General features: G+C 31.4%; 1 protein-coding gene and 2 long non-coding RNA genes across 3 annotated transcripts; all 3 read right to left on the bottom strand.

Annotated features, from left to right (window-relative positions):
• Positions 1 to 1,810: 1,810 nt before the first annotated feature.
• Positions 1,811 to 2,743, bottom strand: LOC139906379 (uncharacterized). Its single transcript, XR_011781867.1, has 3 exons — positions 2,708 to 2,743; positions 2,390 to 2,651; positions 1,811 to 2,336 (listed from the first exon to the last, which is right to left on the bottom strand). It is a non-coding gene; the product is annotated as an uncharacterized lncRNA (long non-coding RNA).
• A 52-nt stretch (positions 2,744 to 2,795) lies between these two features.
• Positions 2,796 to 4,244, bottom strand: LOC121124451 (uncharacterized). Its single transcript, XR_005866309.2, has 2 exons — positions 4,046 to 4,244; positions 2,796 to 3,981 (listed from the first exon to the last, which is right to left on the bottom strand). It is a non-coding gene; the product is annotated as an uncharacterized lncRNA (long non-coding RNA).
• A 119-nt stretch (positions 4,245 to 4,363) lies between these two features.
• LOC121124849 (uncharacterized) lies at positions 4,364 to 13,200 on the bottom strand. Its single transcript, XM_040720052.2, has 7 exons — positions 12,884 to 13,200; positions 12,533 to 12,807; positions 11,025 to 11,152; positions 10,796 to 10,969; positions 9,478 to 9,686; positions 6,182 to 6,398; positions 4,364 to 6,124 (listed from the first exon to the last, which is right to left on the bottom strand). Exons 1-7 carry the CDS (start codon positions 13,127 to 13,129, stop codon positions 5,781 to 5,783), a joined length of 1,593 nt encoding a protein of 530 aa, XP_040575986.1. The 5' UTR covers positions 13,130 to 13,200; the 3' UTR covers positions 4,364 to 5,780.
• Positions 13,201 to 14,517: the final 1,317 nt, after the last annotated feature.

The following is a 14,517-nucleotide window of genomic DNA, read 5'->3' as shown; positions in this document are numbered from 1 at the left end:
ATAATTTTTATTTACTTTTTAATCGGTGTTATCCATCACAATTATATGATTGAAAAAATTTGGGTTGTCTTGTTTTGGGTCTTGATGATGAAGATAAAGTAATAGCCAACAGTTGGACTACAAAGGATAATATTTGATATATATATAACGGGTAGAAACTTGAAATCGACGACACACTTTTATTATATTATTTTCAGAGACTCTGAGTGGGGAAATTAGAACGGACTGTAATTGTACATATAGGTAGCCATGTATCTCAAACACCTCCTGTTTTTTTCATTTTGATTTTTTGATGTTTGAAGGAGGGCTCTGGGGGAAAAAAAACCATCATTAATGCGTATAAAAACAAAACTGTTTCATATTTTGTAATGCATAAATGACGTATATATAATGTAGGAGATATCAAAGATAGAATTATCACAAATTACTTTTTACATGTAAAACTTTTCAAATAGGAATGTTCACTCCTTTTTTACCTTCTTTCTTTTAGACCAATGCTTCCCAACCTATTAGTCCAATCGGGGTCGCGAGATCAATGTAAAAGGGTCGTTGATTGATTTCGAGCCGAATGTGTATATTATATAAAACCCGATGTTATACAGATTAAGAGAATTATATAAATTCATGAAATTTAGTCCAACAGTTCCCTAAGTAACTCACAACAACGTCTGAGCCAGTATTGATTTTTTTTTGTCGTGCGACAGCTATTATTTTTCACATCAGTATTATCTACTTAGCCGATTTTGGACTAAATTAGCCAAATTCCACATTATCTGGAGATTTATTTTCCATTAGTAGCTAGATTTTTTCTAAGAAAAGTATGAATGCTATGTAAATGGTGGTCAAGACCACTAGTAGAAAGTCAAAGCAGTTTGCTTAAAAGGTCATTCTTGACTAAAAAATTAGTAAAATATCAAATCCTCATTGTTAGTGGGTAAAATTTCTAAGAGGTAAATATATCGGAAAGAGGGGGGTAATTTAGCCCTATTAGGACATTTACCTTCAGAACAATATCTCCTAATACAAACTATCACCCATTTCATTTACCCCCATTATATTATAATATAAATAAATTAGAAATACCTTTCTTAAAAAGGGTAAACAAATTATTGAGACTATTAAGTATTTAGGATGACCAACCGACCTCTTTTTCTCGAACATATCTTCTTTTTACATTCTTTCCAGAGATTATCGAGAATCTCTTATAAGTTTATAGAATGTATAGTTTGCTATGGGTTCATTCTATTTAAAAATCAATCTCTAAAACCAACATTGATAGGGCTTAATGCCCTAAAAAATGGTCACCCTAAATTATTACGAGTACTTAAAACTCTGTCTTGTTTGTAAGGAATAGAATACAACTGCTAACCTTGAATACTATTAATTCCATGCATTTCTCCAATATCTTATACGCGGTTAATTTTTCTCTACAAATTATAATCCTACCCAAAACAACATAAATATATTAAATCAATCATCACAACGCAACGTAAAGACTTTTACGATATCCCTTCAAATTAATCGTCCGTCAACACATTTAAAGAAGTAATTCATTAATGGACTTTATTTATTCTGATGAAATATGAAAATCCAAAACGATGTAAACATTTCTCAATGTTCGTAAGTCAGTCCTTGATGACTAAAGTGATACATTCAGCGATTTTTCTTCTTTGATATTACCGTTTAATAATACAACATCCACTGTCTTCCACCCTCTTAAAACGACCGAGTGGTCAAAATGATCGCTGATACATTGATAATATTTCAAAATATTTTATATGTGACACTATTATTATTGAATTGTTATTCCTATTGACAAAGATTCAGATTAATAAAACAGTTTATAATTATATTTAAATATATTTATTGAAATTAAATTATCAGGAAAAATCTCAATATTGTTTCTCTTAAAAATTGGTTATTAATTTTTTAACAAAAAGTTTATTCATAATATTTTCAATTAGTGTATACATTTACTGAAAAATACTTTCTTATATATTTTACTAGTGCATTTACCATAAACATCCAATTTGCATTTTCAACATTTTTCTGTAATTTTGTTATTTTACATTATTTATCTTTACATTTCCCGCCCTGGCACTGCCTCCTCTTTCTTGATTTTGTTTCAGCTACGTCATTATCATCATCTCTAGAAGAGTCATAGCTATCTCTTGTTTTACGTGTATATTGCAGCTGCATCTCCTTTCCCAATGGAAGAAGAAAATCACGGGTTGTAATTTGTTTACCGGAGACTTCTCTGTAGAGGATTGTTGCATTAATGAAAGCTAGATCCAACATGTTCTACAAAACATGGATAGAACATCGACGTGATCCAGCTTTTGTAGAATATATTGTTATGTACTAATGCAAGGAGTACTACAAGCTATACCTATTGTCAATAATTTTTCTAATTCGTTCACTTCGTCAGTTGGTTCATTTTGTAAGATTTCAACGTCACTGTCCAATGATGAGTTATTGGCCTTCGGAATGTATTCACTTTCATCGTTTCTTGAATATTTTTCGTCTTCAGAAACAGACGCTGAAATCAATTGTAAATAATCTACTACTTCATGGTCCTTGAGCAAGTGTTTGTGTGACATCTTCCAGTATGACAGCCAGGACGACACTGCAATTATGCTCCTGTAACTTTCCTAATAAAATAGTAAATAAAAGTTTACAGACAACCTAAAAGGAAATCAAAGTTTACTTGCGGGGCTAGGTATGGAAATTTCGAACATGGAACATTTGACGCGTATAAAAAGGAACAAAATTAAATTAAGAAAAAGAAGCGATGGTAAAATTTTAACAACTATTATTTATTATTTTAAATGACAACAAAACACAACATACATATATATTATTGAGAACTAAGTTTAACAATTATTTTATTCGGTTTACAAGATTTTGCATTGCCGTACAACCTTTTCAAATTAGTTTATTATTTATTTTTTTAGATAAATGCTTGGTAATAATATTGAAAACTTGGCAACAAATGCTAAAATCTTTCAAAATATGGCCATAAGATCAATTTTGATTAATTATAACTAGTTCGTAATCTATCATATCACAACATATTTTTGTAAATACTTTTCTAAAATTATTGTATTAAAAAAAAATAGATTTTGCGTTTTCACTTGAAATAATAAAGTTATATAAACAATAAATTTGTGTGACAATCGAAAATAAGTCATCACTTGGAGTGACCATTCCTCCTCTATTAATTTGATCTAGGAACTTGCTTTTCGAACATTCCTCAATTGATTTGTCCAAACTAACTTGAGGAAAACTTTTTTAGAACACAAGTTTGGCTTTACATTAATTGTATTTTAACTTAAAGGATTAAAATTTGGCTATATAGCCTAAAACAAAGAATAAAATAGTTTTTTTGTCATCTTCTAATTCAAAACTAAACTCGGTAGACTGTGAAGTCGACAAAATTTCATCAATACAAATGTTTTTTTTCTTGGTTTGAATCTTGTTTTTTATCAGAGTCAGAATGAATATTTTTTATGTCATTCAAATCAAGGCCATCCAATTTTATAAGGGAATATATCCTTTTTTTTCTTCCTCGAGTACTTGGCGCACAGATACAAAATAGTTTGCACCAGACAATTGACGGTACCAACTAAATTGTGTTTAGGTAAAGTAGTAGCTCTCGATGGGGGCCCTTGACTTTTGACGGATGACAAGTATTTGGGAAGATTGGGGAAAATACTACGCACTGCAGAGGGTTTCAAATAACGTTTTTGGAGCTTATTATCTTCAACTCCACAAGATCGATAATTCCTCTTGTGGTCTGCACTCTCATATACAAAGTTATTCTCTTGAAGTCCTATTACTCTCCCGTGGAATGGCTCTAAGCCAGGCACCTTTTGAAGATTCATCCAGTGGAAAAGAATGGAGCGACAACCTTGCTATGGCTGGTTTTCCATCATATCCGGAGGAGTACATAGGAACACAGCACTTATAAGGCAAATTTAACTTACAAATATATAGATAAATTATTAATCCCATATCCACAAGTGCTACAGGATATTTTACTTACTGTGCTCAAAAGTAGATCGTAGAAGAGATAGAAAAACACACAATCAGAAGTAATTCACAAGCTGTATTTAAATAAGCAAATATTATATTAATTAACTTAGATTGTTGTCAGTAACGCACGTTTTAATGATAATGAACAAAGCTGTGTTAACTAAATACTGAATTCACTGTTGAGTATGAAAACACGAGGGAAATACAATAGCCTCATAACTGAAATTTTCTGTTCTTTTTTTCAACGCGTGAGCGTTCTAGTTAATTTAGATTTCCATGAGATGTACTGTTTAGAGATAAGAATTAAAATTCTAATAACAGTTAGTCCTTAGGTTTTAAAACTTTTATTTGAAAATTTTATAGCAATAGTATAAGATATTTTCTCATTAGCGATATGAAGCTGCCCTTACATTTGATAAAAGTAGTTGTGACTCATCTATGGCCTCATTTTTCATCATTATCGTTGATACATAAATTAAAATTAAAGTAGCATGAATATCATATTGAATTTACTTCCATGACTTTTTTGTACACATATACTTAAATGCAAAGTAAGACGCAAAAATACAGATGTTGATATTAGAAAATTAGTAAAAATTTGTTACTTCTTCAGAGATAATAAAATATCTTTGTAATATCAAGTGTAGATCATATTCTTCCTCATCTTCAATCTACTTATGTTACTTTTTTAATTTAGTATAGATATTCTATAACTAAAAAAGCTTAAAATTGTATGTAGTTATCACAATTTGAGGTAATATTTAAAAAAAAATTAATATTGGATGCGAAAATAAGAAATGATGCTATTAAAAAATTGTATATGGAAAAGAAATAACATTATTTCAAAAAGTAATCTTAAAATTTTATATTCGTTTAAAGCCAAAAATTCAATACCCGGAGGTATACTTTGACCCTCGAATTTGTGACAAGCTATTATGGTATGTAATTTATCAATGACTTTGTATGGTATTCGTTAACCAATGTACTATCCATCTTAATTGATTCTACACTTCGTGTATACCTTTTTTTAATGAGGAGGTTTTTCATTAATTTCTGAGTTGGTTGTTTTTTACATGTATCTTATTAAAAATTATAAATAGCATAACTACAAATATATTTAGAAAATCTAAAAAAATAGATAAATATTATTACTAAATTCATATAAATCATAAATCCATATCAAATTAAACAACAATTTTAAACTTACAAGTTTAAAATATGATGGTAAAAAAACGTTTTCATTTTTTTAATGATACTTTTAATATGATATATAACATTAAGGAAAAATAACGTTTTATATATATTCAATTTTAGGGAGGTTAACTAGCCTCAAGTTGAAACACACAATAGAATCAAAATGTAAGAAAAAAATCCTACTTAGCATAGAAAATTTGCGGATATATTTGGAGATGAAAAAAATTATTTAAAATTTACAAAACTATTCATATATTTTTTAATCTAAGAGATTCTTTGGTATATAAGTACCATGAAGTCTGCGAATCAATCTCTGATGTAAAATATTTCATACACTACCTTTACACTTGAGGCCTCTAAAGCAGGGGAGGGGTTGGGATGTTTTGCTTAATTTGAGGGAAAATTTTGACTTGATTGAGTTTTTTTAGTTCGAGTAACACTCGAATCCAACACTTATTTATTTTATGTAATTAAATTATAATAAAAAAAAACAACAACCAAAAACAAAATAAAACAATAAAATACGTCAGATTTGTGTGTTAATTTCATCATTAATTTCCATTAATTTCATCATTAACAGACTCCCAAAAGCTATACTCTTTATATACGATATAATAGTGTAATATTTTCGGTTTGATCCAATCCAAGTAACGATCAATACGAGTGAACTTTAAAATTTTGTCTCCTTCAGTCTGTTTTGAATGTATTCCAATCAAAGCGCATGATCCATCAACTTTTGCAACTAGAGGCGATCCCCAGTTTCCATTTGAGGAAGTATTTATAGCTTGAGCACACAGCGAATGGGAACTTTTAAATTTGTTGTCGTTTACAATCTTTGTGATTAGGAATCCTAATTTAGTGTGCGTTGAAATAGCGGGAATATCAACTCCTGTATCTGTAATGCATAATTTTTTGTAATAATGAGATATTGGATGCAAAATAATCTACTTACATGTAGCAAGCATGTTGGTAAAGTCGTGAGTGCTTACTTGCGGTAAACAAACAGGGATTAAATTTACATTAGGCACAATGTTAAATTCTGCGGTTAAAATGACAATGTCATTTTCATGGGTTGTTGAGTCGTAGTCTGGGTGATATGCTTTATCGCTGATATAATACAATATATATGGAGTTGAAAAGGCTTGACTGTCCACACTTCCTGTTTTAATCTAGAAAAGTATATTCTAAAATACGAGTACATTTTTTATGCATTGATAAAAATTTTTAACCTGTTGTAACGGTACTTTTTTGTCTTTAACAGTGGTCTCAATAGGAACTACTTTTTTTGTTGGGGGGGGCATTTAGGAGTGGGATAAAGTCCCTTAAAGTTTTTGAAGCCACCTCAAAACTTTTATAACATCATCATCTTTAATATTTAATTTATTTTCAGTTTTTTGGTGTTAACACAATGCTTCTATGCTTTTTTTTTTTAGTATCTGATGTTATCATTATTAGGCAGTTTTTGTTAGAAATAAAACTTCATCAACCTTACCCCCATCTGCTAATATACATATATAATAAGCCGATGTTGATAGTTGTATGCCTGTATTTTGGTTTTTTCATGTTAAAGAACATAAAAAACTTTACTTACTTATATTTAGGCCCCTAATGTTTCTCCTGACACAGTATTGACCCTTCCAAGATGAAAATGTCTGAGTAGATTTGAAGGTATATATTGCCTCTAATTACTGCATATATGATATTTTCAACTGTTTTTATCCCTTTAAGCTATGGACAACTATTCAAAAAGAATTAAATATAAATAAATCCCAAAACTTATTTAGAAAGGAAATATAACAACAAGTAATTTAAAAAAAAGAAATAATTGAAAAGGTTGAAGAGATAGCTTGAATTTTTGACATTGATTCGACTATTTCCATAATATCATAACTATATTCGGTCAAAAAATAGTTCGGGGAGGGGAGGAAGGAAAAAATATAAGAAAGAAACTGTTTTTCTAGCATCTGCAATTTAGGTTCTTCAGACATTAATTTATCCCATCAGATTCTTTTTTTATAGCTTGGATAAACACACCAATATGCAGGCAGTCTTTTGTGATGTTCTTCCTGTTAGGAAAGTATCCCAATTCAGTAATTTCGTTACACAGATCTCCATAATTTTGACTCTCTGACTGACGTATACTTAAGAAGTCTTTCATATCTATATGCCAGTTACTGAGGCTTCTGAGGTGAGACATGATTCATTTTAATATCTCGTCCGAGTTCCTTCTTGTATTACCTTTAATACCAAGAGGGTCACGAACAATCCAGGGAATAGCCTTTCAACAAACATACCACCCTTGTTTCACTCGCCTACTTAGAAAAATGCATGAGTCTCGAATAATTTTCCGATTGAAGTTTTCAACTGATAAATTGTCATAAATCAGTGTCCTCCTCTAGAATAGGGGGCAGGTTAATTTTAGTCTCGTTATTTTCGACTTTGATCTATTTTTGTGAAAGAATTTCAGGGGTTGGAGTTCTATTAAACTGTATAATTTGTTTGCTTCAAAATCTCTACGAAGTAACACTGTTTCTCCTTTAGTTTCACAAAAGTATAACTAATGTTTCCCAATATCAGTGTTCTCATCCTATGTCTCAGCTACTTCATGTCCTAAAACAGAGGTTTCGGCTTTAATATATTTCGTAATAGACTTTTCCCGCATTTCTGAATAGACATTCCCCATTTCTTGACATGCTAGAATATTATTCCAAATACGAGTAGAATTTGCTTTCAAGCTTCTCCCAGAAGCTTTGAGTTTGTAAATTTTTGCAATGCCAATATAGTTTTAAACCCTCTAGAACTTTGATATGGTAAATTTTTTGTAATGTATGTAAGAAGAAGTAATCCAATTTATCATTTAAAGGTGTACATATTTAGGGCGTTTTATGCGTCACAAAACTTCTTATCGATCAGTAGTTCAAGCAAATTAATACGTGGGGGGAGAGGGGGAGATTAGAGCATTCCTTTTTCTTTAACGCATCTATATAAGGAATGTTTATTTTACGGAGTAGTGTGTATACTAAAAAATAATAAAATAGTAGTCTTCAAACAGAAAAAAAAATCTAGTTAAGGCTTAAGCGAATTGAATATAGTGATGAGTCCTTGATATTTGAAAATGAATAGTGATCCTATCAGGGAATATTTAAGGACGTTCGTTTATATATCACAAATAAAGTTCGTAGTAAAACAACTGGGCCATGGTATGATCGTATTTTTAAATGTATAAATACCAAAATATTGAATGGTAAACTACTATCGTATATATTATAACTGTCTTGTGCAACAAATATAATATAACTAACCAAGATGAACAGAAGGAGTTACTAATCCTACACTTTCATATTAACCTGTTCAATCCAAAATTAGTACCCATCTTTTTTGAAGAGGTTGAGTGTATTATACAGAATAATAGCTACATGATTATATTTTTCCTATCGGTTCTCACTTTGAAATTAAAGAATCTAAAAAAATCAATTGGAAAAACAAAATAATCAGATCTAAGCTAACAATCAATCTGATTTAGTAATCATGGATTAAAAATTCGTAAAAACATAAATTCCAAAACAAGGAATTTTTAAGATTAATAAAAATGGTTTGTAAGCATATTTAATTTTGTTTAGGAACATAATGAAGTTTTTTTTCCATAAAATTTAGATTCAAAGGAAAAAGAAACTATTGTATAACTTTCAGAAGGGGCGTTTGCAAGATTATAAAAGGGGAAGGGGTCTTGGCTCAGGGATTTTTTGGAAAAAAATTTGAAACATTAAACTTTTTGGAAAAATTTACAAAAGTTCATAGTTATTCAAAGAAAATAATTTTTTTTTCGTTTGACAATTTCAAATTCAATTCTTTAGAAAAAAGTTTAAAAAATCAGATGGTATCTACAAAAACTTAAAAGGAAAAATTTCTAAAATTAATTTCAATTTTTAAGTTTAGGATAAAACAATCACAACTCTATATTTATTCACAAAAATTAAATTTTTAGAAAAAGAGATCATCATATTATATAACTATTCACAAAAAAATAAATTGTTTGGGAAAAAATTCAAATATGAATTTTATATTGTGCTGCTGAATAATTTGCTGAATGATGAAAAAAAGTATAGTAAAAAACAAAAAAAAATGTCTAATTTGATGATGGGACTACAACTTCTCCAGCCTACATCCTGTGGACGCCCCTTCTCAGTGTGCAACCTAGTTGACTAAGGAAAGCTAATATATTCAATCTAATAATGATTTTCTACTTACTACTAGTATTTCGTTGTCATATTCTTTGATGCAACTTGCTGCACTGATGGCATGATGTTTTGTCAGTATGGCCCCTTCACACTTCACAACATCCTCCTTCCATTTCATAATGAATACATGCCAGGGATAATCTTCCAATTGAGGAGTTCCTTTTTCTCCCTCTGTTGTTTGATTACAAGATTTAAAAGGATGGTTGGAGGTTCCACATTCTGATGTTTACAAAATATATATAATATTTACCATCTAACTTATCATAAATTCAAATATACTTCCCTTGTGCATTTGGATAATAGTCAATCTTAAAGTTACAGGCTCCAACAAAACAAGTGTGCCGAATTATAATTTTTAAAATATATTTTGAGAGGTTTTATTGAAAGTGAGGGTATTTCATCTAATTTTTTCCTATTCTTCCATATAATTTTACATTGATTCAACTATAACTTTATTAATCAACGGAAAGATTCGGGAAAATGCCCAAATGAACAAAAAGTGGACTGCTCTGATTTTTGAAAAAGGAAAATAGCTCTTTGCTCTTAATTTAGGGGTTATATTTGATTTTTGTGAATTTTATTTTCTCCTCCGGGCCTTTCAATTTAAACTATGATGATTTCATGTACCCGTTCTCCCGAGCTCGTTGTCATATAGCTACGTATCTTTAATTATATTACTGTAATGGAGTTCCTCCAAAATTTTATGTAAAGTGAAGGTGAGAATTGATACTTTGCGAGGAGGGAGAATAAATGTTAGCGAAAGCAAATTATTGAAACTACCTTAAAGCTATAAAATTACTCTTTTAGATTGTGGAAGTGGAGTACAAAATACAAAAGTTAATTTTTAATTACTGTTTTTTTAATTCTGTTTATTTTTGTAGACTCTAAGGAGCAGTAAAAGGAAATACAATACCAACAGGTCCGATGCTGACCCTTAGAACACCTGAAGAATCATCTGGCTCTTTATTTAATAGATTCACAGATAAGAATATTACTTCCAAATAATTCCTTGGAGTTAATAATTTCTAACTGCATTAACAATTCTAGGACGGGCTATTGGTCTAAATATAGGAGAGTGCCCTAATAACGAATTTACAGTAACATATTTTAATAAGTTGAAGGTAATGGCTAAAAAAAACCTCATAGGCGGTAAAAATATTGGAATATTTTTTTTTCTTAATGTATTAACCTTTCTGCTGAAGTAGACCATCAATTTTAAAAAATAAAAGCTGTACCAAAAATATTTTCGAATATTTGTTCGAAAAATTAAAAAATAATCCACTCGCTTGTTATTGAGGGCCCTGTAATTGTACATATAATGGACTCACGTATACAACTTGGTTCGCAGTAGTCATATTCGGTATATTCTTTCGTATCTTCCCTAACTTCTGTTGCGCACCAGGGTGTATCACTGGCAGCATCAGTACATGTATAGTACATTTTTCCATAATATTTGAAAGGGAATTTGCAGGTTTTTTTTAGGCCTAATGTTAAGCACATGGCTAAAAACAAACCCATTTATCGTTGAGTTTTGACTTTAAATAAAATTGAACTTACAGCAATTGTAAGCTTTCCTTATTTTTAAAATGTCCCAGTAGCTTAAGCTTCTAGTTTTTCCCATTTCTATTCCAAATGGAATTTTTTGAATTGGTTCCATTGTTTTGGATGAACTGTTTTTCGTAAAACTGGAAGAGAAAATATCTAATTAAATTTGATTGGAATAATATTTTTAGGCATAATTAATATTACATGTGTGCGTGTCTAAAACTGAACACTCTGAAATTTTTAAAAATAGTTAAATAATTATGTAATTTTTAAAGTGGTCGACGAATGTATTTAGTGAACATGAAAGATGAGAGTCTTAAACCCATATCTATTAAATATGGCCGGCCATGTTCTCCACTACCAACTCCAGCATGGACAAAATCTTGTTGCATAACTTGGTCATGAAGCTCTGGCTGAGGTTGGCTCAAGCATTCTTGGGGGCAGACTTCAGCTGGTCCTTGGAATTGTATTGGACTCCCGATAGCATTTAAAAACCCAAACACTCCGAAGTCAGGCGGCGAACAATCAGACGTGTGAGGCTGGCAAGAATTGCAATCGAAAAAGGCTGGAGTCTCGATCTAAAGGAACTCTTGGGTAAAGTTGATAGTGTGGCAGGTGGCACCGTCCTGCGGCCACCACCACCTGTACCCGTCAGTAACCCTGGCTAAAGAGAACGCTCTTTCAAGTATTGTCAGTACGTCTCAGAGTTAAGCCCTCAGGGTCCTCTAAGAAGATGAGATCACATTTCTGACCGTTGGACGCAACAAACAGCCAAGACTTGGAGGTTGGCAAAGTGCTGTTCCTTACCCACATGTACCATATCATCAACCCTAGGACCGAGAAACTCCGGCAGATAAAAGTCGGTATAGATGGCCACCATCTCGCTTAGGCTGAAGGGTGTCTCATCATTGAACAAAACGACGACATGGGCTGACTTTTTCTTATGCATGTTGAGAAGAGTCTTCCACTTTGCGAGGTGTTTTTCCTTGTTTACAGGCTTGAGGGCTTGCCAATAAGTTCTATTGTAGACATTAAGGCCAAGATCTTTCGTAACCAGCCGGTCCATGGTCTTTTTGCTGACGTTGAACTCCCTGGAGAGGCCGCTGACGGTGACCTTGCCTCTCTTGTCCTCGACATACTTTTTCACAGCAACAACCATTTCGTCCAACCTTCGAGGTCTTGACTTAAATCTAGTGGTCACCTCTGGAGTCCCTTTGGCTACCACACTGTAAACGGTGGCGCGGCTGCAGTTCAGAACCTTGGCAATTTCAGTGGGAGTTTTCCCACGAGCAGAAAGCTCCTAAATTGCGACAATAAGTCTCTCCATATTATCGGCCGTTGTTTCAGTGTTGCTACTTAGATTTTGCTGGGGTTGTGTTTATAACTAGTCAAGATCTTTGCCTCAAAGTATAAACCGGTTTCAACTGATTAAAATCACGAATATGTAATGTACCTTGCTTAAAATTTAAAGGAGTGTTCAGTTTTTTCAGTTAGACACGAACACCTGTATAACAACTTACGCTTTTTCTGAATAATGCATAATTGAGCCATAATCGTAAGGTAAACCCTCAGTTGTCACTAATTCTCCGCGTGTACATTCTGATTTATTTGTGAGAGAGCTTTGTGTGCAATCTCTTATATCACTACTTTTCTCGACATATCTATAAAATTCTCGATATGTATCTTCTTTGATATTATCCCAATTAATTTTCAGATAGTCATCTCTATCAGGACGTGTATGTTCGTGTGTAAAACCAAGAGCATGGAGCAATTCGTGCTGGATGGTTTTTCCATTCTATTTCATATAAGTATCAAAATAATTTTTTTTCGAATATTGTAATTTTATATTTGAGTAATTTTTTCAAACTTACGTTGCATTTTTTGGTGTTCAAAGACATACGAGTGTATTGATTCGGAAAATAACCAACATATGAGCTACATTGTAAATTTTCTGTTGCAATGATGTACAAGAACGAAGTCTCCGTGTTTCTTTTAACAAACTTCACGCATGTTTGTTTCTCTATGTAGTCCATGGCCTTTTTTATTTCAAGTGCAAGACTTGAGGCATTTGGGTGAATATTATATGGTACGGTACCATTTGGCCAACGACGACCCATTTCAGAAAGTACACTTCGATCACTTTTTATTCCATCATTTGATACTACTTGTCCTTGAAAAAAATATTAAATGTTCAAAAATTTGACAATTTATTCTCAACATAACTACATAAAAATATCTAATTTCATAAATAATCCAACTGATTTGGCTTAAAAAAGAACAAAAGGGGGAAAAACTTATATTATACTTTGATTTATAATTGTTTGATGTATTTTTCATGGCGGCTGACATGTTTCTAAAATATTTGAACACAGCTTAAGAATTTTATCATACTCCATAGTTTTTCTTTATTGTAGAATGGTGCAGCAAACTAATCTAAAATGTATTTGCCCTCCCAAACAAGATAAGAAATCACTATACATATATTTTTAAATCTGACCAAAAATTAGTAATTTCTTAATGTGTTTAATCTCATGGAGAGGAATTGTGACTCATTTTGTTAAAATCAGTGGAACTCTTGATTTCAAAAGTGCAACAATGAGATTTTTGCTATACAAGTTCCATAGCATTTATTACTAATCCACAAACATTTTAAAAGTTTCCAATTTTGGGCAAGGGCAGAAAGTTATGTGTCCCGCAACTTACTGCGCCATATTTATTTTCTTTATGATTTTACATGAAAACTTAATGTTAAGTCATTCTTTTTTTTTTTGAAAATCAGCTGAATTGAAAATAATTGAAAAATGGGGCTTTGTTTCAATTTTTAACTAGACAGATTCATTATATCAAAAGACTTATCCAATTAAGTTTTCTAATTTAATTCGCTATGGGGATAGCATGACAAAAATAATAAGACAAAACTAAAAGTTTATTGGCTAAATTTTGCAATTAATAATTTTTTTTTTGTATACAAACAAACGATAAAGAAAATTTGTCGGTTCCTTTGTAACATGGAGTTACCTATAATCAAGTACGAGTCAATGATTGTTGATCTCCCATGGACTCATCTCCTGTCCTTGTATAGAAGTTGAGTCCGTTTAGTACTACATAATAGACTGTATTGACGTCACTCAATTTTATTAGCTGGTCGTTACTTGCTTTCCTTTTTACCATTTTGAAATGTATATAAAACGAAATGTGTACTACGTATTGTAGGAGAAGTGACTCCATTATAAAGCGTTTACAAATTTATTCGAATATTTATTTATAACTAATGTCGTATTATATTAACAGTTACTATAGGAGTCAAATGAGACGAGTCCTAAAGATCAACGACCGTTCATTCTTGGTAAAACTTTTATTATTACTTGTTGGGTTGCTCTTTTCGAGAAATATCCGTGAAATGCTATATCAAGAGGGACAAAAGGTGTCGTATTACAAACACAATTTCTGAGAAAGAAGTCGAAGAAATATGGAGTGAAGTAAAGCTGCTCGAGGACAAATAGAA

The sequence above is a fragment of the Lepeophtheirus salmonis genome, chromosome 9, assembly GCF_016086655.4.
Source record: "Lepeophtheirus salmonis chromosome 9, UVic_Lsal_1.4, whole genome shotgun sequence".
In the NCBI taxonomy this organism is placed as follows: Eukaryota; Metazoa; Arthropoda; class Copepoda; order Siphonostomatoida; family Caligidae; genus Lepeophtheirus; species Lepeophtheirus salmonis.
Note: the sequence above shows the minus strand (reverse complement) of the source record. Positions and strands in the feature narration are given on the sequence as shown.